This window comes from Melopsittacus undulatus, chromosome Z (assembly GCF_012275295.1).
Source record: "Melopsittacus undulatus isolate bMelUnd1 chromosome Z, bMelUnd1.mat.Z, whole genome shotgun sequence".
In the NCBI taxonomy this organism is placed as follows: domain Eukaryota; kingdom Metazoa; phylum Chordata; class Aves; order Psittaciformes; family Psittaculidae; genus Melopsittacus; species Melopsittacus undulatus.
The window spans coordinates 72,913,674-72,937,693 of NC_047557.1; the positions used below are offsets into that span (position 1 = coordinate 72,913,674).

General features: G+C 39.9%; 1 protein-coding gene across 1 annotated transcript; it reads right to left on the reverse strand.

The window, feature by feature from the left end:
* Window positions 1–3,867: 3,867 nt before the first annotated feature.
* On the reverse strand, window positions 3,868–20,874 carry LOC101876272 (zinc finger FYVE domain-containing protein 16). The gene is given in 10 exon segments (XM_034072674.1): window positions 3,868–5,263; window positions 6,838–6,920; window positions 8,674–8,800; window positions 9,366–9,430; window positions 9,432–9,742; window positions 11,735–11,886; window positions 12,719–12,892; window positions 13,935–14,031; window positions 18,388–20,561; window positions 20,750–20,874. Coding segments are annotated over 8 exon segments (3,054 nt in total). The 5' UTR covers window positions 20,820–20,874; the 3' UTR covers window positions 3,868–5,263; window positions 6,838–6,920; window positions 8,674–8,789.
* Between the last annotated feature and the right edge of the window lie 3,146 nt (window positions 20,875–24,020).

Below are 24,020 nucleotides of genomic sequence, written 5' to 3' on the forward strand. Positions count from 1 at the left end.
GTGAGCTGTTTGTAGCAGGCAGCAAGCACAGGAACTGAACGGGTTGGCACTGTCCAGAATGTGCTCCTGGCACCTGGTATTGTGTTGGTTTGTGTCACTTGTGAGGGAGAGCTGATGCTTCCACATGGCCTTTCATATGGCCTGTATGTTCATGTGACATTAAGAGCATAGGTACCCCCCCCAGCACATCATAAAGGGAGGAAGAGCTAATTGCCAGGGAGGACGCTTCCACAGGGACACCCTCCATAAGGACAACCCATTTTCGATGGCTACTATGGAATCCTGGAGACACTCTGCTCTGAAACTGAATACAGACCCTGGAGGACTCCCACCACCAAAGACGATGACTACAGACCTCTGGGACACTGCTGGATCCACAGTGCTGCCTATCTCTCTGCACTTTGAATTCTTGCTTCATTTCTATCTTTTTTTTTCCAATCTGTCCTATCACTGTATCTTTTTTATAATAATTTCCTTTTTAAAAATAATTGTCTTTTGTAATAAACCATCTGATCAATTACAGTACTTGACCTCACTTGATTCTTAATTTCACTCTTGGGATCATGAATTAAAGGGGTCCAGCACTGGGGTTTTCTCCAGTCGGATACTGACAAGACTTCGCACCAGTCTAGATAGATGACATCCACAGTCCTTCCTTTGTCCACTGGTGTAGTAACCTCATCATAGAAGCTATTTCAGTCATTTGGGTGAGTAGAATTAATTCTTCCATACTCTGAAGGACTGATGAAATAGTCAGGTGAAGTCCCTGTGTTGGGTTTCCTCCTCCTGAATGGGCAAGAGGTTACTCTGAGCAGCGAGAAGGTCTGTATCTGCATTGAGATTTAATGTGGCTTTCTGCAGCCAGCTTCAATGTTTCCCTGTAATAAAAATTAAAAAAAAAAAAAATCTCACTGCAATGAAAGAATGGTCCCATGGTGATTGTCCATACTGTCCTGAAGCCAAGAACAGGTTAAATTCCCACACAGGCTGCCAAGAAAGCAGAAAGATGGGTTGGCATCAAATTAATGTGCATCTGCATTTCCTTGGAAAAGTCTTGGACCTGACACTTTTTCTAAAGAATCGGATACAAATTGGCTCGGTTACAAAATTCCTCAGCATTTGTTAATGAGCAGCTTCATGGTCTCTTGCGCAAGTCAAGAAGCCTTTTTGTAAGTTTTGGATTGTTGCAGATGAACAGATGGAAGAAAATGGAGAAAAGAAAAAGGAAACCAGAGCAAGATTTCTTTGTGAATCCATGTGCATAGTTCTTGTTTTCTTTGATAATTCCTGTCCATTTGAGTAGGGTATGTCAAATTTGAGTCAGAAGTAATGAAAAAGTGAAACTTAGAGGTATCTTTGCAAAGTGCTTTAATAGGTAGGAAACATGGACTTTCTACATCATCACAGTACTGTCTGCAAAGATATTTCCTCCCTGACACAACTGTAGAGTAACCTGGAACTCCTTCTGCTCAATGAAAAAAAGTTAAAAAACACAGAGATCTTGTGAATGCCTCTGGCTGTTTTCTGCTTTGGAGAATTTGTTCATACGTGTCTGATCCATTTTCACCACCACAGAAGGGTATTCAGTACCTCAGCCTTTTCCATGCCCCTGTGTAACCAGGTCCCCTGCCCTGTTCAGCAATGGGCCCCCCATTTTCCCATCTTGCTTTTGTCACCCATGTACTATAGGGGCCCTTCTTCTAGTCTCATATACATGGCCAGATTCATCTTTTTCCACTCCTGCCCAGCCCTGCCCTGCTGCGCAATGGTAGCTAACCCAGGACACCCAAAGACAACAGACTGTCATTGCTTTTAAACTTTCATTTGCAAGCCCCAGACAGAGGCAGCTGGCACAGCCCCGGGAATGTTTTCAGCTGCATCCTCAGTGCCAGTGCCCTTAAAGATACAGTCTATGTGAACCTTTGGGCAGGCTGTCCACCTGTAAATAAGTCACTCCTTCGATACCTGGGTGATGCTGGCTCACTGAGGCCACTGGGCTATGCTGCAGGTGTTTGTTAGAAATTGAATGCCTAGAAATGCCTAGGAATGACTGTGGTGAGGCCCTGGCACAGGTTGCCCAGAGAAGCTGTTGCTGCCCCACCCTGGTGTGAAATATACAGGGATGATTCGTGTCAGGAATTTAGGCGTCCTTGTCGCCTTTGCACTTGGTGTGAAACCAGCCCTCCTTTCTGACCGTGATTATCATAAGTGCTCCTGTCAATAAGGAGAAACAAAGGGGATAATCTCTCCTAACCAATTGCTTTGTTTTTCAAAGGGGGCTTCCGTTTAACTATTTGACTGGCCCAAGGAGGTTAGATAACCAAGAGATAAATTTCGTGTCAGGGATTTGGGCGTTCTTGCCGCCTTTGCACTTGGTGTGAAACCAGCCCTCCTTTGTGACCGTGATTATCATAAGTGCTCCTGTCAATAAGGAGAAACAAAGGGGATAATCTCCCCTAATCAATTGCTTTGTGTTTCAAAGGGGGCTTCCGTTTAACGGTTTGACTGGCCTAAGGGGGTTAAATAATCAAGAGATACATTTCGTTACAGGATACTGCAAACTTGGGCACTAGGCAAATAACCATATAAGATAGAACAAAATTGTTAAGCTTGTAAGCATTTTTTCTGTCAATACATTACTAAGTAAATTCAGCAACGTCCTCACCGGAAAAAGACCCCAGCAAACAAGAAAAGAACAAAGGAAAAGGGGCCACGTCGACATTCGGGTAAAGAAGACAACAAGATTGGCTAAAACCCAAATCTGAGAAGTATAAGAGACTGTACTCCAAAGATCCCGGGTGTGCGTTGCTGGTGGAGCGGAGACTCCCCTGCGCACCCAGCGCTGTTTTACTTATTGCCTCTTTTAAATTTCTAATCAATTGTAAATAAAATCGACTGGGACAAAACCCGGTTTGCGGAAAATTTTTATAACACTGGCAGTGTCAAGGCCAGGTTGGCCAGGGCTTGGAGCAACCTGGTCTAGTGGAAGGTGTCCCAGCCTGTGGCAGGCGATTAGAAACTGAATGAGCTTTAATATCCCTTTCAACCCAATCTATGATTCTATGTAGCTTTCTGGGGAAAAAAAAGCATTCAAAGACAGGATACTGCCCCCAAAAAAGTGGTCTTTATTATTAAAAAAAAAACACAACACAACAAAACTAACATGTAAGGTATCAAGCATTTTAGCGAACTTTATTGATCACTACTTTGTTGGGGTCGAGCATGGGGTGCTTGAACAGGCCTACAGCAAGCTGTGAGAAAGTGAACTTCTGACCCAGGTTTAAAAGAAGTGTCAAGATCAGCAAAACAGGAATGCAATAACAAGATGCCACTAATTGCAGAAGCATGATGTAACGCTAAGCTGAAGCGAAGGTGTGAAACCAATCAGGAGAGGTAAAGGGGAGTGTGTATCCCTCGTGAGCAAAGCGAAGCAGCCAATCAAGTAATGCGTGATCGCGTGTAAGACAGTATATTAAGAGCAGCCTTGTAATCAATAAACGGAGCATTTTGTGAACCTACATCGTATCGGTGTTTTCTCCCCTCCACCTGGCCGCGGCACTACTTGAAAGAGGTTAGTACAGAGCGAGCAGCAGGAGGCAGCTGCCTTATGTATCCCCTCAGGACGGACATTGTCCCCCTGGCCTGGCCGCCCCCAGCCTCTCCTTAACTGCCTGGATATTGCTTCTTTTCATGCTGGGAGAGGTTTTGTTTCTGGTGTGGTCTTCAGATCTTCCCCAGAGCTGCAGTTTGTCTGCAGAGGTTGCAATAATCAGCTTGACTGCAGCCTCAGCTTCCTCCAGGGCAAGATTGTGAACCCTGAACCTTTCTAAAACCAGTATTTTAAAGCATAGATAACAGCAAAGCAGATTAGGTTAAGTTATAAATTGTTTTTGATACAAAAACATAAAATATCCCCTTATTAGCATCAACAAGGCATCAAAGATTCAATACTCTCCTTAGAAAACTGTACCAGAATTTTTACTGAAAACAATATAGATCTTGTTTGTATTTAATTTTGGTTCTGTTCCTAATGAACAGCTGTGTGACAGTTACCAAACCCCACTACAGTTGTCTGAACCTCAGTACAAGTCACATATATATCACAACTATATAAATAGATCTTAATGACCCAGTATCAAAAATACATCCTATGCAAGAACCTCAGGTATACTAAAAATCAATCTGTTAATGAAAATCCACACTTAATAATTCTATTTTCCCTGAAAGTAAAGATGGCTATTAAGAAGTGGCAATGCAGTAGATCGAGCAGAAAACACACTGCAGAATTCTTGTCTGATTTATTGCTACATATAGATTACTCAAGGGTAATCTGGTTTTTTTAGTAATCCTCGAAAGGTCAAATTTTCAGGAGCCCCGAACACAGAGTAAAGAAAAAAGTAGTATTTATAAAAATAGCATCCATTTGAGTTAGGCAAATCCTTATAAATGATAGAAAGAAATCAGTTGATCTATAAAAAAAAAAAAAATTAATTCAGAGCCTATGTTCCTAAAGCACCAGCATAGCATCCTGACATGAAGGACTTCAACTACAAAGTCTTCATAAACATATCTGTGAAATTCCTCCTCATGCAGGCCACAAACCACTGTCAGAAGGTGCCCACATATGACATCTGCAGTCAGCTACAGAGCATCTCACATTCAAATCTCAAATGACAAGAAAAGAGTTTTGTGCCAGCTTTTACTTCAGTGTTTTAGCTCACTTGCACATGGAAAAGCAGATGCTGCAGAGATAAGGTGTAGCCACAGCAATTTTCTGTAATGCATTTATCTGAGCTTAAGGGGCAAGACAGTATAGCTTAAAGTTACACTACACACAGTAAATGCTACAGCTGTGTAAAAAGGTAATAAAACCTGCCCTCTTTTGCACATGTATTAAGTGTAAACTTTCAGAACCTAAGGAAACATTACAAACAAGTTGTCTTTTGTGGTAAAGTAACCAGAGAGGATTTGAGGGTTTAAAAAACAATTTGAAAATCTATTAAGACATAACAGGTTTAAAACGTTAAGATTTTTAGTTTGTAGCATTGTAGCTTTGGTGTTCAGATCTAGCAAATCAGAGTATTGCTTGTAATCGACCTAATCAAACCAGATGCTCAATAATGAAAAATATTAACTCCATTTTCAATGGTAGACTTGTAGGATCTGACATTCCAGCATGAATCACAGGGATCAGACCGTTGTCCAATTCATTCAGATACTTCTGTGGAAAAAGGTGAGCTCCAGATCCAGCTAAGTACTCAACCTATAGGGAAAATATATTAATGTTGATATTTTAACACTTTCTGTATTAATAAGACAACACAAAGTGCAGCTTCTTGGTAAAGAGTATTTTGGCTAGCATGAGGTGACAAAATAGCATTTGAAGACCGGCAGGGTTTTGAGGTCAATCATGACCAATAGGTCTTGAAGAGAAAGACAAGCAACATCTCCAAAGGGTCTACAGGGTCATACGTACTGTGTGTCCCATGCTGCTCATTCTGATGTCCAAAAGCAATCTGATTATATCCCAGTATCACAGTTACCAGTAGATTAATTTCAACATATACCACCAAAAACTACATTTTCAGGGCTGTATTTCCAGCTTCTCTCAAAAAAGATAAGGTATGACAGAGAAGAAAAGGATCTGAACTACTACCCAATCCTCTTTATTTTCCTATCCTTTTGGATCCTCAATCAATTTTTATCCTCTTTTGAATACCTAGGTTTAGATTTTTCAATTGTTAAGTTTGCCATCACGGATTAAGGACATGATCTGTGATTGTTCAACTGCTCGTTTGGCTTCAAAATTGGCCAAATTATTTCCAATTTCCTGATCAGAGTCACCTTGTTGATGTCCTTTACAGTACATAACAGCTACTTCTTCAGGTAGCTGAACAGCCTCCAGTAATTGTAGAATTTCTGTAGCATGCTGAAGATGCCACACTGGTACTGGCACTTCACCAATCAGGCAGAGAGCCGGCTCATGGAATGGAAGTGTAAGAGTCCTTCATTGACACACACTTTTTCAGATGGTGCAACTCCCCTGATACCTTATGTAATGACACAACAACAGTGGCAAATAGGAAAGAGGAACCAAAGACTGCAGTTTCATCTCTGCTCTAATGGCCTCCAGACTCTGAGAAGACGATTTAGTGATCACCTAAATAATACATGCACAGTTTCTCCCACAGCCTTGCAGGATTTTTCATCATGGTGCTGAAGATAAATTCCATGCAATTATCAGAAGAGGAGGGTCTGTGGTCAGGAGTACAGGCTTACTTAAAGTTTAAATCAAATTATTTGGGTAACAGAAGAAAAGCCTCCTCAGGGAATGGCACAAATTCCAGACTTGGTTTAGTCTGATGATTTTGCCAAAAACTTCTTTGCATAAGACAGTCAGACTGGTTAACTGTGGTAAGACTAAGTTTGTGTGACAAAGTAATTACTATTACAGTCAGACCACAGCATGTACCTCTCAAATGTTTTGAAAATGTGAAGAAAGATTTCAGAATTAAGACTAGACTACCTGCACCAAACCAATGTTTGTAAGACAAAAATGCAAATGAACAACTATCACTACACTCCAGTGTCAATGTCAACATTTTTTTAATTCATTTAAAGCCATTTTTACTACCAGAACTAATACACAGCAACAGAACATGAGAGATGTGGCTTTTCTAACTCACTTCTTACCTAAGCTGATAAATTTCAAGTCACGTATGGAGAAGAAAAATAACAGCCTTTTTACTTTGGCAAAAATAATTCTGCTTTCAAGAACAGAGTTTTGACAATAACTTACATAATCTAAATTACAACAGAAATAAAACATTTACTCACAACAAGCAGATTCATAATTGTGTGTCCAATCTCACCAAAGAGTGGCTTCCGGTGCCTGAAACTTACTACAGGAGTGGGGTATGCTACAGTCAGGGCACAAAAAAAAGAAGAGGTCATGTTTACCCATCAACAACTGTAAAACTTGCTAATCCAAGTATTTATTTTCAGCTATAGCCCCTGTTTCTTAATCTCAGTACCTGATCAGCCAAAGGACCCAGAGCCCCTGCTTCCCTGTCCCCAACTTTTCCCCACCCAAGGTTAAATCCTACTGCAGTGTCACTGCATGGAACCACTCTCCTAGTGGCAGTAATTCTGTGGCAGAGACTTGTTGCTGCTTTCATATGTTTTGTCAGCTATGTTTCTTGCAATTGATGATCTGGGTGGAAACATCCCAGGTTCAGTCTTTGGGTCACCAACTTCTGTAGACATTGCAAAGGGTCTATAGCTGCTTGAATAAGAATACCATATGGGTTAACATCTGCGTTTGTGTTAATGCTATAATACAAAGTGAGGTGCCACTTAGCATTGATCATCAAGAATAGAGTGAGTGAGGATGTTCATACAAAGTAACATGCTTTGAAGTCCCATGGCTGCAGTGTGAAACGCATGGAGAAGGAACCTAGGGAAGGCAACGAAATGCAAAAAATCACAGACCACAGTATGAAACCAAAACAAGTGGCAGAGTAAACTCAAAACTGCAAGATCACAATGCAAAATGGGTAAAAAAAAAAAAAAAGACAAGTAGTTTCTCAAGAGAAAGAATACCAACAGAGAAGCTACTAGCCCTGCCAATGTGGAGACAGAAACCAGCCCAGCAGAAATATACTACTGACTCAAGAAATCTATAAACAAGCAAGTGATACATACTTATGGACTCAGCTTCTAGAATGGCAAGCTTATTTATCAAAAATGCATTCAGGTCAGGAAGGTTGTATATGATACATTTTTGAAATTCACTGCCCTTAAGCAACTGCTGCTGGCTGCACCTTTTCTGAACTCTTGTCCTCTAAATCACGAGCACCACAAGTGCCACAGGGTATGAAACAGCACTTATACTGCTAAATCATCTGCCTGTGTTATTCAAGCCAGGCACACAAGCTACTTTAGAAGGTGTTTAGGATGGTATCTCCAGTCAGGTCTTCCTCAAGCTAGCTTTATAAATTCTTCAAGGTCATGGGAAACTACATCAACACTTTCCTTTGGTAAGCCTGGAGCAGAGTCAGTATGACTCTTGCTGATTCACAAAAAAGCAGAAAGCACTCACATCAGCCTGCAACAGAGTGTGGAAAGTAATTCCTATGGGCACAACATCTGGTGGTGCACGTTTACATGCTCTCCACCACCTCACTTGGAAAGAATGCCTCCTGCATTTTCACGGGCCTAGAGATTTTAAACGTATTAATTACTAAGTTAGCCTTTTAAGTAATGAACTGCATTCATCGTATGAAGCAGTAATGTTTTGCCAACATGGTGAATTTCAGTAATTCAGAGAAATGAATTTGCCAGAACCATAAACTGGGCCTGTGAACTTTCCTTCAAAGCTTTCTCCCATGACAACAAAAGTCATAGATTTTGGTACTTTACTACTGTCACTTTTGGTTTTTCAGCTTTCTTATTGGCTGAAGAAACAAAATTAGATCAAGGGAATCTAGCAGGACAATGTAAATTCTCAAGTGTCTCAGCAGGTGGCTCCCATGGATGAAACATAAGTCTTATACAAGTGTAATATAAAATACTGCAAAGAGGATTTTAAATATTTCACTTGTCTAAAACCCATGTATTTTCCAAAGGGAATTTTATACTTATACAGGTATTTTAAAGTGTTAAGAAACTTACCCCCATATTCTGCTCCCAGTCTCAACATTAAACAGATAGGAAAAACTTTTGCCCAGGGTATTTCCACCTTATGGACGAGAACACCGAAAAGAAAAGGGTGATCTGGTAGAATCTGATCAATAAGTTTCTGAAAAGTTGGCAAAAAAAACAGGAATCCTCCATGCGATGGATGTTCTTCCACTAGAGGATCTAAATGAATTAACACCCAACTTAGTTCAACATGTCAACCAACCACCCAAAAAAAGAACTGCAGATCATAGCATATGAAAAAGACTGTCCCATCCTCCTGCCTTAAGAGAGTGGTAATTATTCTCAGACTTACAACAGCTACCGATTAACCAATGAACACCTTAGCCTGAGATTCCAGCAACGTATAAAAATAAACCGGTAACTTACAATAAAGGTAGAATTAGGGCTATCATTCATTTGGCAATTACTGACTAATTCTGCATGCAGTCTCCTTACCCATACTCCAGTACTGTTAGTTACTATCAATGAGCAGTCAGTATTATAATGCATTGAAGTGATCAAGCATTCTTTTGATAATACACTGGTCTTGTTAATAATGCATGTTCAATTATCCAACAATCCAATGTGCAGCAAACAAATTAATTACTAGAACTGTACTAAATACAAACGATATACACACAAATTTGTATTCAGACATCTTGCTAAATTTTCTCAAAGTTTACCTTTTCCTTTTTCACCCACTGCAAGCAGAAGTGGTGGCAGTTTATCATCATCAGGAACAAGGCTGATCTTTGTGAGCACAGTTCTCAACACCACACAGTGCCCTGTAACTTGAAGGACTAACAGGCACATCACGAGTAGTCTGATCAGCTGAACTGGAACTAGTCTTCTCAGCTTCTGCAGCCGGAGAACACTCTTCAGTTTCTAGAATTACAGATGTATAACTATGTACCACCTCACTCTGACCTGGAACAGCCTGCTGTGCATCATCTGAAGAAACAGAAGGACATAATTCCTCCATTTTTGCAATATCATCACTGTCTTCCTTCTGTTTTGGACATACATCAGGTAATATGTCATATTGCTCTGGGTTTGCAGCCTGTGAAGAATAAATCAGTAAATAAAAATATATACACTCATGTCGCAGAAGAAGCTAAACTTTCATTACTAGCATTCTAAGAAGGAAAACCAGAAGTTCATATATATCTTCTCACAAATTCTGAGAATGCATCTCCTCTAAACAATAAGCAACCCACCAAATCTCTCCTGGATCTTCCTTTTGACTTTTTTCCCATCTTTAGGAGCTACCTAAGGCGAAGATGCATCATTAATGTGTTTGTTTGGCAACACAAAATTCCTATCAGAACGCTGCAGACTGGTAATTTTTGCATATGACAGTCAAATGCAAGACAAACAACAGGAAACCAGGTACCCCTCCAGGAATGTTTAGTATCATTGTTTCTCCACTCAGCTACTGAACACTGTCATCACTAATGTGCCAGCATTTGAATCAGCATTTCAGTACTGCAAATGTATTTCTATTTCTATACCATGTGCTAATAGCTGAGTCTAGGAGTTTACAGTCTGATTAATTTATAGTTTGTAGTCAAAAAAAAGTGAACAAGCTATGAGCATAGGCACATTAGGATATGAGCTGTCATAAAAAAAAACCCAAACAAACCAAAAATAATCAAGATGTGCCCTATCAACTTTCAAGTATGATATCTGCATCCTACCTCAACAGGGAAGACTTTACATTGCAACAACAAAAAATTAACAACCCTATGCTTGCCCTGTAATAGTTCTCCTGGTATCACATCAGCTTCCAACAGATTCGCTGTTTAGATGATACACGTGCCAGAAAAATAAAATAAGTACATTAAAATAAAAATACATCAATCACAAAAACACCACCCCACACACAAAACCATGAGTAACTTGGCCTCTAATAGACCTCTTCCCCATTAATTTCCTTGCTGGTGTTTCGTATCACTTTATACTTTTGATCCTCATAGCACCCTTTGCCAGCATGTTCAGGATAATGCGATATCTAGTGAAGTACATCCTTTGTCTTAGAGCTGCAGGATGGTGGCTTTGTTTGAGCTTCTGAAGCTGCATATAAGAACCATCAACAAATTGTTTCCCACTCACTTTGTCTATGCTGCTTTTAATTTCAGACATTGCCCATCTTTTACAAGACAAAATGTCTTACTCTTTCCCCAAACTGGAAGTCAGGCTTTACCTTTTGATTACTGCAACTTACTTGTTCAAATGAAGTCACATTTACTATTCCTCATAACTTCAGGCTGATTTACATGCTATACATGTGGAAACTGCTCAGATCCTCAAACAGTAATGATCTGGTCTAGTTGATAGCTTTACTAATTTGTTTGAAAAACTATTCAAAGAATTTACGTTACAGTTTGAAACAGTGTTTCAGAGTTGTTTTATTTTAAAGAGGCTCCAGCTGAGGAATCCCTCCAAATCTTTCCAGAACAAACTCATCCTTCTTTGGATTTTTCTTGTCAAGTGCAACTAGTTCAACACCATGAATATGATCTACTATAAATAAGTCAATCCCCCTGTCAGTTCAGTATTAGTTAGCATTAGAAGCAATACACAGATCTTGCACCCTATAGTGTAGTATTCCAGGACATTAAGCAATTTACGGTTAATCCAACCCAACGGGCAAACTATAGCAAACCACTGAAAAAAAAAACCCAACCCATGAATTTCTACTATAATCATGTTGTTAATGGCAGGTTTAACTATGACTGAGGTTACCCTCATAGAGGTAGTTAATCAAGGGCATGTAGAAAAAAAAAAACTTATTTTGGAAAATTGTCTGCCATACCATTTTTAAAGCTCACATATATTACTAACCAAGCATGGTCTCCTTTAAGTATGGTCTACATATGATTTCAGCCCAAGGATTTCACGGTTACCCCCCAAAAAATAATCAAGTATTAGCTCAGATTCCAAAAGCTGTAATACAAAAGTCATATTATGGTACATAAGGGACCCCATCAATGGCAAGCAAAGCTGTTTCAAGAGGCTATTCATGCACCTACACATGCTTCTTAATTCATACCATATGCATTTCTGGCAACTCAAGGTTTACTGGACTTAAGTCCTCTGATGACCTCCTTGCTCCAGATGAAAGTTCTGTTGTATCTGCCACTTCACCATTTGGTAAAATCCCATCTGCAAACCAAACTCTCCTCTGTTCTTTGGGGCACAGCCCTAGGACAGGTTGAGAAAACAACACTGGCTTCATATTATTGTACTGTTCTGGAAGCTGAAAGGATAAAAATTAAGCCACCTTTCCACCCAAATATACAGAGAATCAGTTTACTGGCACCAGCATAGGTAGACGGTTTGACATCAGCCAGGCTTTAGTCATGCAAAAAAAAAAAAAATTCATGCAAAAAGCCCTCATACTTGTAGAGGAAGCTGCCATCTACATCTACCAATTCCTGTATAAGGAAGTCAATCCTCAATCACCCCTCTGTAATAAGGTGAGAATGAAGTGCATTTCACAAATAAGAGATTAATTACTCTCTAAAAATAACTTCATTGCTGTGTTTAAAAAATTTATTTTTATTGAATGTCAGATGTTTAATGGAAGTGGAACAAAGACATTACTTGGTCACTAATTGTTCATATTTACACAGAAAAATAATCCCTACTGCTCCCTAGCAAGTTTTCCCTTAGCAACTACTTTTTGCTTTTACTGCAGGACAATGCAAGCCAGAGATCTTTTACGTTATATAGAAGTTATGAAAGTAGTATCAACACACACACAAATATTACAGCATAAACAGAAGATGAGTAAAAAAGTAACATCCCTGTTAGATAAATGGAGACTTAAAGACAGGCTTGATCAAACTCATACATAGCATCAAAAGTGGGAAATAAAAGTAACTTTCCAGTGCACCAGCTGAGTTCCCTCACCCCCGCACCCATCCAAAACAAAGAAGCATAATACCAAGTATGAATCCACAATGTGATAAACAACTTTTTTCTCTAAAGAGAACCTGAAAGTGTTAGATCTATTACACTATATTTAGCATACCTTCAATACCAGGCTGCTTAAGTACTGGCGTAGGTAATGATGCAGAAGGTGAAGGAGAGCTAGCACTACCCAGTACCTGAGCTTCCTCCAAAGGTGGAACAGTAGAACACTCAACAGAAACACCAGAATTTGAGTCAGGACCAGTTGGACTCATCATCCTTTCAAATGCCTGTGCTAAAAGGATGTGGTTAGTTTTTAAGATCTCACAGTCAAGTCAATTTTGTATGCAATGCAGTATTATGGGTGGGGTTTGTTGTTTTTTTTTTTGTTGCTGTTGTTTGGTTTGGTTTTTCGTTTGTTTTGGGCAGGTTTTTTTTGCAAAAGCAGTGCACAATTTGAGAGCTAATTATGGAAAATGAACACCCAAGCTATTGTACAGAAGGAAATTCTTGATTTTCTACCTGCACATTTGCCTAATTAATTTCTAACTCACAAACAGACCTCCTTGCACATGTTGGTGCTGCTGCAGTGCCAACACTGAACCATGCAATCCCTGCACCTTGGTACAAATACATATATCACATTTACCAAGTCAAACTATTCACATGCCAAATAAAAAAATCTGGTATGCTTTCAACTTGTTTAAGCATTAATGATCCAGATCTCAACTTTTTCCTCATGTTTCCACGAGCATCCTTGCTTAGCTTTCAGTTAAGGAAAGGTTATCTTACGATTCAATTCCTGTAATACTGTTCCGACTTGTGAAAATATCAGGACAGAAAGCTACATAAAATGGGCAAATGGCATGTAAGAACAAGCAGGGGTATGGCCTTTGAACACACAGAAGGCTACTGTGGTGGAAGGATCACGTTTTGCCAGACTCCTGCTACAGATAACCCAACAGCATAACTTTTATGTTTAGGCTTCTGGAGTTCAAACCTGCTGTGGGGTTTTTTTTTGGGGTGGTCTTTTTTTTTGGGGGGTGTTCTTTTTTTTGTGGTGTTTTGGTTGTGGTTTTTTTTGTTGTTGTTGTTTTTGTTGGTTTTTGTGGGGTATTTTAATAAAAAATAACCAGATTGCTACTGAAAGTTTAACGTAAGAACTGAAATCCAATTAAGACGTACAACTATGCTCCTCCTCCATCCACCTCAGAAAGAGGAAAATATGCACCAATTAAAGTAACTGAAGCTCTTAAAAAAGAATGAAGGTTAAAGTGATGCTAGCTGTATCTATTCTTCTTTAATGATTACTGCAATTACTCAAAAAACCTTTTTACCTTTATTAATGTCATTATAGCAGCCAGTACACACTCTTGCTTCTTTCTCCATGTACTGTAATTTGCATTTTCGTTTGCAACAGGCACCACAAAAAACCTAAACCAGAAAAAGACGGAATATTACAGACAAAAAAACACAGTATCTCCTAAATTAAGTTCTTGTTATTTACTCCTTTTACTAAGAAGGACTGCTTTATATAAGCATACACACACATTTTCTGAAGTATGGCAGCATAAAAAGAGCTTTATCATGTGTACCTTACCATACATTTCTGTTTGAGGATAAGGGAAAGTGCTAGCCTAAAAAGTCTTTCAGTACATTCAGCTCTGGGGCCCTCAACACAAGAGGGCCATGGAGCTGTTGGAGCGAATCCACAGGAGGCCATGGAGATGCTGTGAGGGCTGGAGTAGCTCTGCTCTGTGGAGACAGGCTGAGAGCTGGGCTTGCTCAGCCTGGAGAAGGCTCCGGGAGGCCTTAGAGCAGCTGCCAGTGCCTGAAGGGGTTACAAGAAAGCTGTAGAGGGGCTTTTGACAAGGGCCTGTAGGGACAGGAAAAAGGGGAATGGTTTTAAACTGACAGAGGGGAGACTGAGATGAGATTTTAGGAAAAAGTTCCTCCCATTCTCACAGAGAATAGTGAGGCCCTGGCACAGGCTGCCCACAGAAGCTGTGGCTTTCCCAGCCCTTGCAGTGCTCAAGGCCAGGCTGGACATATCAAGTGAAAGGTGTCCTTGCCCATGGCAGGGGGCTAGAACTGGGTGAGCTTTAAGGTCCTTTCCAGCCCAAACCAGTCTGTGATTCTGTGATTAAGAATCAGAAAAGCTCTACATTTTGGGCCAAACCACGAAGTCTGCTAACTCTGCTTTTGTCAAGGGTTCTTTCCTGTCCCATTCCCGTGAACTGCACCACAAGCTATCTGTATCATCACTGCTGAAATTTGCCTGTTACTTCTTTTGGACCAAAGCAATCCTTTGATGCCTACAAATCTACCTTCCTTCACACCAATCACACCCACATTACACAGCCAAGCACCCAGCTCTTGGCAACACTCTCTCAGCTGTGAAATGGAGCAGAATCTAAAGTTTCTTGGTGTGAGTGGATCTAAACACATAATGCCATGTGCCCATAAAACAGCTAAAACTGGGTATTTTTTTTTTTTTTAAGATCATAGCTAGAAGCAGCTGGTATACAACTGCACAGAAATCAGAATACTCCCAAGAAATACGCTTGTTTGATTCTAAACCCTCTGCAGCCTAACATTGCAGCTTCTATCTTAATTTCTCATGCAGAAACTTTTAGAAAAATCAAGATATCCAAACTAAAACACACAGCATGTACACAACAAAGAGCAGCAACAAGGATGACATAAGTGATAGTGAATGTATATTCTTATCCTGAATGATGAAAAGGATTCCAGGGTGCACCACCTATTCTGAAATTCACTCATACTTCTGTTAATCCTGCAAAACTATTTTACACGAAACAACAGTGACAGGAAGATGAATTCAACCCCAGAATTGGGTCAAATTTGTTTTACTGCTTTAGTATTATCTCTGATGATAGCTGTTGAAATCTCTCATTAGGTTTCAGATAATGGTTAAAACAATCCAGTCTCATACCAGCAAAGATCCATTCTTTATCCACTGATCTTGCAATCTCTCCATAACAAGCATTACCAGTTTGCCAGAAAATCCTTCTACATCACACACAACTGTCTAATTCAGTGCTCACTGCATCCCAACGTATTTACCAACTCTGGTTCAGGAACTATGCTGATTAAGTAGGCCCCCCAGTTTTGTCAGAAAGAATAAGCATAGTTGCCTTTATCTTAGTCATTCCCTTCAAAGTATTTTAAAAGCTTGTTGAAGACTGATTTGAAAGAACAGAATATGCTCTTCTACACCAACAGGATATATATCCTATTTTTAACTAGGAATGGGGGAGAAAAAATGCATCTCTTTAGCCTGGACTATACCTGCACAATGCTGTTCAAAGAATTTAGTAAAACTGATTTCTGCAAGAGATCCCATAAATATCTGATGCTTTTCTCACTTTTACTTTATGTTCTTTCACAGGGTGATTTACAGTTTTTTTAAGAGTCCTGCCATTTTTAGTTATATGCAGAGTCTAGAGTCAGATTTAGCCTTTACAAAAGGAATCTTTTGAAACCTTGCTCTGACAGAAGCCTTCTACAACTGAGAGTTAAGCAGGTGGAAAGAACACTTAGTCTCATGCTACTCCTAATTATCTTCAGGAGAACGAAAAACCCAAAATCAAAATCAACCAAATGGTAGTGATGGTTGAAATAAAATTATTACAAGTGAACTCCTTCAAGTAGGGAAAGTCACTGTAAAGACAGTAATATGTGATCAGTGTAGCATGAGAAACTATTCCAGTTGCTTCTGCATTAGTGCTACAGTGTTACCCAACTGAAAATGCACATACTCAGTAAAGATCTCAAGAATGTAACTTGTAAAGATTTGTTGTTAACAACTAATGAGGTGTAATCAACTTTAGGGCTTCAAATGCTAAACCGTACAATCCTTCAAAATAGGTATCCTCTTAAACTTTATGCCACTGGAACCCACAGCTTAATCTTAATGTAGAGGAAACAAGAGGCAAAGACAAACTAAAGGGACAGGTAATGCAAGAGGGGAAAATAAGATGAAGTTGAGGCTGCTGAGCAAAGAAATTGATCCTGGTTGAGCTAGGACAAGGAAGGGTACCAACACAAGAGATAAACACATCAACAAAAAAAACCGTGAAGTTGTCTCACCTCACAAGTGCTGCAGATGGGAGAGAAAGCAGAGACCACTAACCTCACACTTCCCTCCAGCACAGAAGCCAGAATTTACAAGTGTTGCTGTTTTCATTGACAGAAAAAGCTGCAGGATCATGTGAAAACAACAAAGTTGTCTTCCGGAATAGTCCACAAAGGATGACAGTGAAATCTTATCTCTTTCTCCTTATTTCCAAGTGGCTGAAAACACCACAACCCACAACAGGTCCATAAGGAAATGTTTTAGGTTTCAGTTTTTTGTTGTTTTGTTTTAAGATAAAAAGCTACCATTAAAGACCACAGAGTCTTACAAGACAGAAAGTTAAGCTACTGCACATTCAGAAAATCTATGGCAATTACAATTGCATAGCACCCAGTATCTGTAAAGTTCAGATAACCCATATTGCCTTCATTCGTTCTCCCAAACAACACACATGGCGATGCCCCTCCTAACCTATTCTTCTGCCAAAACCCCCTCTGTTAACACACAAGATCAACACCACTAACAGCTGATGGCTGTAAACAGACTGTGCAATGGAGTGCTTTTATCCCTTCCTCTAAACAAAGTGCAAGAATTTCGCAGCAAATGCAAAAAGAATTTCAAGACAGTCTTATGACTAAAATGAAATACACTGAAGAACCGTGCTTTAAACTGTTACAAAGCTTCAACAGGATATTCTGCCAAATAGCTAAGTTAATGACTATTTTAGGCTGTCACAATGTCAAGTTCTTCCTTTTCTCAGCCAAATTCAGACCTACATTTTAGTTCACTAAGCTTTGAATACACACTGCTAGAAGAGGCATCCTGTGGAAAAAACAGCCAACCCTCTCAACAGTGAGGATGCAAGAAGTTAGTAAGTACTGGTATTAGTCTCTACTTTGTATCATTACCCATAAAGCTTACTTATGGATAGAGGACACTAAAAATAAGTTCATTAGTATTTTTAGGATTTCCATCTATGCAATAGCACAAGTATATACCACAGCAGCTCACAACAGAATTCTGGATTAACAATAAGCTTTGGTGTTATCCGCTCACTGCAGAAGACCACAGGCTGAAAAAAGTTCTACAGATTACTTGCTGTGTTGGTGAGTACCATTCATGCCGTCCAAGTAGCACACTTTTCCCCCACCGAGATGACTCCCTTAGAAAATTATACTTCTAAACACATGGGAGGACAGATTTAGGCTATAAATCCTTTGCCTTGGTACTGCTGTTACAGCTCCTGAAAGAATGCAGTCTTTCCAGATTCATTGGCACTTACCCAAATTCAAACTGTCATCATCACCACCTCATTTTTTAATGTTTTAATACTTAAGCTCAACTTAAAAGCTGTGTAAAAAGACAGTTCATTACGACTACTAAGTAGTCGTCCACTGTCTCACCTTCCTTATTCTATACGTAAGATATCAATACTGTCAGCAATGGAAGATACAATAAGAACTTAATTACTTTTTATGTAATGTCATGCATTTATTAATTATCAGTCTTTTCCAACAGTCTTTAAGTTTCTGTGAAGATATATAGAGACATATACATATATATGTATTATTTTTAAATACTTTAAGCTTAGAAAAAGATCTGTCAATATTCTTCCCCTTCTGTACTTTGGTTATTCTTAAATCCGGATTAATCTGCTCTCAGTATCACAGGGCCCCTCTCCAGTAACTCACCTTTCCACATGCACGACAGTGGTGCCGTCTTTTTGTAAAGGTGAACTTGACTTGGCAGTTCATGCAGTTGGGTGCCTCTGAATCAGGAACCCACAATGGTTGTTTCCAGGACAGAACTGCAGGTATTTTAAGTGATTTCACATTTTCAGATGTTTGGTTTCCTCCAGCTTCAGAGCAGCTTTCCCCAGAGTGCTCAGGGTAATGTTTTTTACCAACCTGCTGGCTGGTGCCTGAGAGGGGAGCTTCTGGGATAACAGAACTGGCTTCCTGATTCTCCCTCTCAAGTACATCTGTTATTTTATGTTGTCTGTGACCAACAGCTCTGTGGGAAAAGCCAAGCAACTGCTTTGGTCTTGCACCTTCAGTATGAAGACTAGGAACCAGTGCTTCACTACTGCTATCAATCATGTCCCGACTACCAGACGCACTCTCTTCTGCTGCAGATTCCGATTCACTGCCAGTAAAAGATATTTCAAGATTATCACTAATGCTTGTTATCTCTTCCAGTTTTGCTTGCATGTGTTCTTCAGTGAGCTCTGTGAAATACAGGTTGTTCACATTTATTAAATTCCCTTCATCTGCATCAGCTTCCATTAAGTTACTATCATCTGAAGACTTCAACACACTGGATTGAAGACTTTGTCCATACAAGAAATCATCAAGCTCAGCATTGCTTATTAGAGTATCAGTTTTAATAACTTTCTCCTCCACAGTAAAGTCAGACATAACTGGGCTCAGACTTTCACTGGAGTAAGAGTCTACACCAACAGCATATAGCTCAGCTTTGTAGTCTAGGGAGGCAGAAGTAAAAGCTTCAATTTGCTGAAAATCACTGTCATCAATTACATTTTCATTATTACAGCTCTCTTCATCTGTACTTTTTTCCACAATATTTTCATGGATTTTATCTACATATACTTCTGGTTCACTCAAGTCAGTGTTTTCAAAGGATTCCCTACCACACGGATCAGTTTTAGATATTCCAGCATGAACAACTAAAGTACCACTAATAACCTCAGCCACGTTTTGAGGTAAGGGAATAATTTTTTCATCTGTTACAACTAAAGAACCGCATATAGATACAGTAAGTGGAAAACACAACAGTGGGGTCTGGGTGTCCTCAACTGAAATAAATGGAGTTGAAACACTCTTTAGTATTTCACTGCTATTAAGTTCTTTAGTACCTACATTCTCTTCTATGATTTTCTTTTCCAGTTCTACTTTAGCTCCTGTTTCAAATGAGGAGCCTGGTAAAACACCATTTACAGATAATACTGCATGGCTTTTGTACAGCTGAGGCCTCTCTGGCAGATCTGCAGGTATGAATTCAATACTGGTCTCATCCTTTGAATCTACCTTTTCTGTAGCATCTCTTCCATATGTCTCTTCGCTTGCTGCAGAACCTGCACTTTCATCTTGTGGTTCACAAATCAGTTTTTCATATGCTTTCTCATCTTCAGGACTGTACACGTTTGAACTCTGTAATGTTACACACGCCATATCAAGGCAAGCAGTTTGCTCAAGCTGCTCAGACACTTCATTGCACTTTACAGATTCTGTCCTGTGTTGCTCATCACATGGAATCAAGATCTTTGCTGCAGCATAACTGTCTGATTTTAAAGCTAAGTTATTGACCTCCTCTGTTTTAAGACATCCAGATTCCGGTACTGTTGAGCTCCCATCACTCTGCTCCGTACCTGAAACACTGCTGCCACCAGCTGATGACACACAAGTAGGAACAGGTATGCAAGATACACCAAAGCCAATCAAGCTTTCACTGTACTGGAAGTCATCTGGCTGCAACTTTTGAGTATCTTCCTGAGCAGCCACTGAGTGGATTAAGTTATCTGTGTCATTAACCAGATCACATACAGGTACACTGCAACTTCCCAGGTTTGAAGCCTGGATTTTATTTAAGGAACTGCTGTCCACAGTGGACAAAAGATCAGGTCCAGAAACATTCTGTTGCTCATTTTGTGGTGAGTAACTTGGAAGCACTTCACATGCTCCAAGGTGGCTAGCTAGAGAGACCTCTTCTGATGAAGTACAACTGTTAGCATTCTCTTGCGGTTTTGGTGTTGGGTATACATGTTGTAAGCAATGCAGAACTAAAGACAGTGAATGGTGTTTTGAGTCACGCGGATTTTGGGGTGTTCTGTAGCAGTCATATTCATCTGTTTAAAGCAAAAAGAAATAAAAAACAAAGTGTGTAAAACTCCTGTCTCTCAAAGTGTATTCTCTCTAAATCCCATCTTTTGATGAATACAAGCTTTCACTTGGCATAGGCTACTTTCAAATTCCATGGTAACAGTCATCTGACCAAAATCACTCTACTGGAGAACAAGGCACTGCAGGAACTAACCTGTATTCTGTTCAAATTCATCGAGTAGTTTGTCCAAGTCACAAACGGCAGCTTTAAAGTAACTGTCCATTCTAGACACAGTTCTAGTGAAGTCTTAGCCTTCTTAAACCTAGAAAGAGAAACAGAGAGACTGTTGTGGTCTTTCATTCACAACGCTTTGCTGTTTACAAAGTATTATTATTGGAAGACAACTTCTATGAAGTATTCTTTTCCCTTTTTAATAACACTTTCACCTCGCTCCATGTGGACAAAATGCAAGTACAAACAGGGCTACAGGCTGTCAGCCTCCGTGTACACTGAATATATTCTACACTACACTATGCACAATACACTCAAAAATCCACCCTGAATTAGGAAATTGAGGGTGTCTTACTAAAGCGAACTGCAGCCGAATGCACCCACAATGGCATTACAATGTCAGAAAGTTCAAGACCAGAAGGGATACAAGGATTTGCTAGTTTGACTCCCCACGTTTTATGCCATACAGGTCACATGTAAAGCCCCAAAAAAGGCCATTATCCCCCCTTGAAGCACAAGCGAACTGTTTAAATAAATGATGCTTATATAGACACTTCTTAATTAAGCTGGCGAATGAAGTTGCTAAGCCACTGTCCATCATAACTGCAAAATCATGGCAGTCAGGTGAAGTTCCCAACAACTGGAAAAATGGAAATATAACCCTTTTTCTGAAATAATTCAGAAGGGGAAAATGGAAGACCCAGGGAACTACAGACCAGTCAGCTTCACCTCTGTGCCTGGCAACATCTTGGAGCAGATTCTCCTGGAAAGCATGCTAAGGTACATGAAGAACAAGGTGGTTGGTGAAAGCCAGCATGGCTTAACTAAAGGGAAATCATAGAATCCTAGAATAGTTAGGGTTGGAAAGGACCTTAAGATCATCTAGTTCCAACACCCCTGCCATGGGCAGGGACACCTCACACTAAACCATGTCACCCAAGGCTTTGTCCAGCCTGGCCTTGAACACTGCCAGGGATGGAGCACTCACAACTTCCCTGGGCAACCAATTCCGGTGCCCCATCACCCTAACAAGAAAGAATTTCTTCCTTATATCTGATCTGAACTTCCCCTGTTTAAGTTTGAACCTGTTACCCCTTGTCCTATCACTACAGTCACTAATGAAGTGTCCATCCTCAGCATCCTATAGGCCTCCTTCAGATACTGGAAGCCTGCTATGAGGTCTCCACGCAGCCTTCTCTTCTCCAAGCTGAACAGCCCCAACTTTCTCAGCCTGTCCTCATACGTGAGGTGCTCCACTCCCCTGATCATCCTCGTGGCCCTCCTCTGGACTTGTTTCAACAGTTCCATGTCCTTTTGATGTTGAGGACACCAGAACTTCACACAGTTTTTCACACAGGTTTTCAGCTTTTTCAAGAAAAACAAAGCGAAACAAAAACAAAATCACCTTCATCCCCACTGGGGGATAAGCAGAAGCTCCTTACCTCTCTTGAACTCCTCTGTCCAGAACCCATGTATCTGCATCACCAAAGAACTGTAAAAGCTTCCTGGTTTCTTACATGTTTTCAAATCCTCTTTCAGCAGCAAGACCAAGTTTTATTTTTTGCTCCCTAGATTTAACTACAGCCAATCCAAATATTTACATTAAACAAGGAAAGGGTTAGAGCTTTGAAAAAACTCTACTGATATGTTTTTATCAAATGGCTGCTTGCTTCCCTGACCAAAAGAAGTCTGTAGAAACCATCTGTTTTAGCAAACTGCATTTGTTCTGAATATATTATTTTAAGAATTATATTTCTAACACTCTGAAACCAGCAGCACCATCACTGTGTTTTTTTTAAGTAGGTAGAAATTTCAGTAGAAGAAACACCCACCATTCCCCCCACCCTCAATTCTACAAAATCATTTAAAAAAAAGAGCAAAGGACTGAGATGGGAGAGGGAAATTATTGTTCTGTGCGGGAAAAGGGAGCAGTGCTGGGGGTGGAACAGGAGACTAAAGCTGCAGATGTCTCCACTGAAGGTTTAGACACACTGTTTCGTAAAAAGCTCGTCCCTCTGCTGTTCCTTACATCACAAGGGTTAACAGAAACAGGAACACAAAGGAACAGAAAGGTTATGCTGTTAATATTTTATACCATTACAAGTCATCATTTCTGATCACACAATCTGTCCTTATATGCATCTTGCTCCCTTAAGCAGCAGCTCATCTTACTTGAAGAATAGAACACACTGATCATGAGGGCTTCCAAGTACACAGGTTAGCAAACATCCACTTTTTTTCTTTTCCCAATAAACAGTCAGCTCTGCTCTGTTACCTCCTATTTGAGGACAGAGTAGTACTTTCTATTGATTTGACCAAAAGCACACTGAGAGTACTCTAGGTAAGCATTTGATGTGTTTCTTAGCAAGCTCACCTTAAGTTCTTATCTTTCAAAGCTTTTGCTTGTGTCCTGACCAGCATTCGTCATTATCTTACCCAAGTGTTTAATGGAAAAGTAACAACACTTCATTGCTCTGCCAGGCAGCAGTCATCAAGGAGAACACAGGAAGCCAGTAATTCCAACAGAAAATGTGAACTGCACTGAAGTGAGCTATTCTGTGCCAATCCCAGGAAGAATTCTGAACAGTTAGTATTTAGGTCACATCACAGCTGATCAAACACCCTTCTCTACCTTCTGAGGCCTCCAAAAGGCAAGCTTAAACTGACAAAAAGAGAATAATAAAGGTTTGCTTATGTTATTTTCTCAGTCAGGCTAGGCTTGATCTCTGGCAAACTCCTAATACTGCATTTTAAATTGCACAAAGACAGCAGCTTAAGAAACAGAGGCAAAAATTCTACTACCTACCTGTTACCTAAAGAAAGCAACTACTGTGATCTGGATGAACTGCAATGAGTGCAAGTGCCTCAGTGCACTTCACACGCCACTTCTTTTATAAACTTTATGAATCACTTTTAACATAACAGGCACATTTGCCAGAGTTCAAACCCAACATTCTATGAGGGACTTCTCAACACTTAAAGAAGGAGTTAACACATATTTGCCAGGGTAGAGAATGTCCAAGTTACCAGATGGACTGACAACTTATTTTCAAATACAGTCTTCTCTAAATGGAGGTAGGTAGTAGTTTTCAGTGGTGATAACTTGTAAAATAAAATAATTAGTTAATTATTACCAGCTAACCAGTTTAATGTCTGATGACAAACTGCCTTTTGATGTTTAAGAATCCTTGAAAAACACTCTCCATAGCGTTAATAAATATAGGCATTACCAGGTCTCCAGCTAGTCACAGCT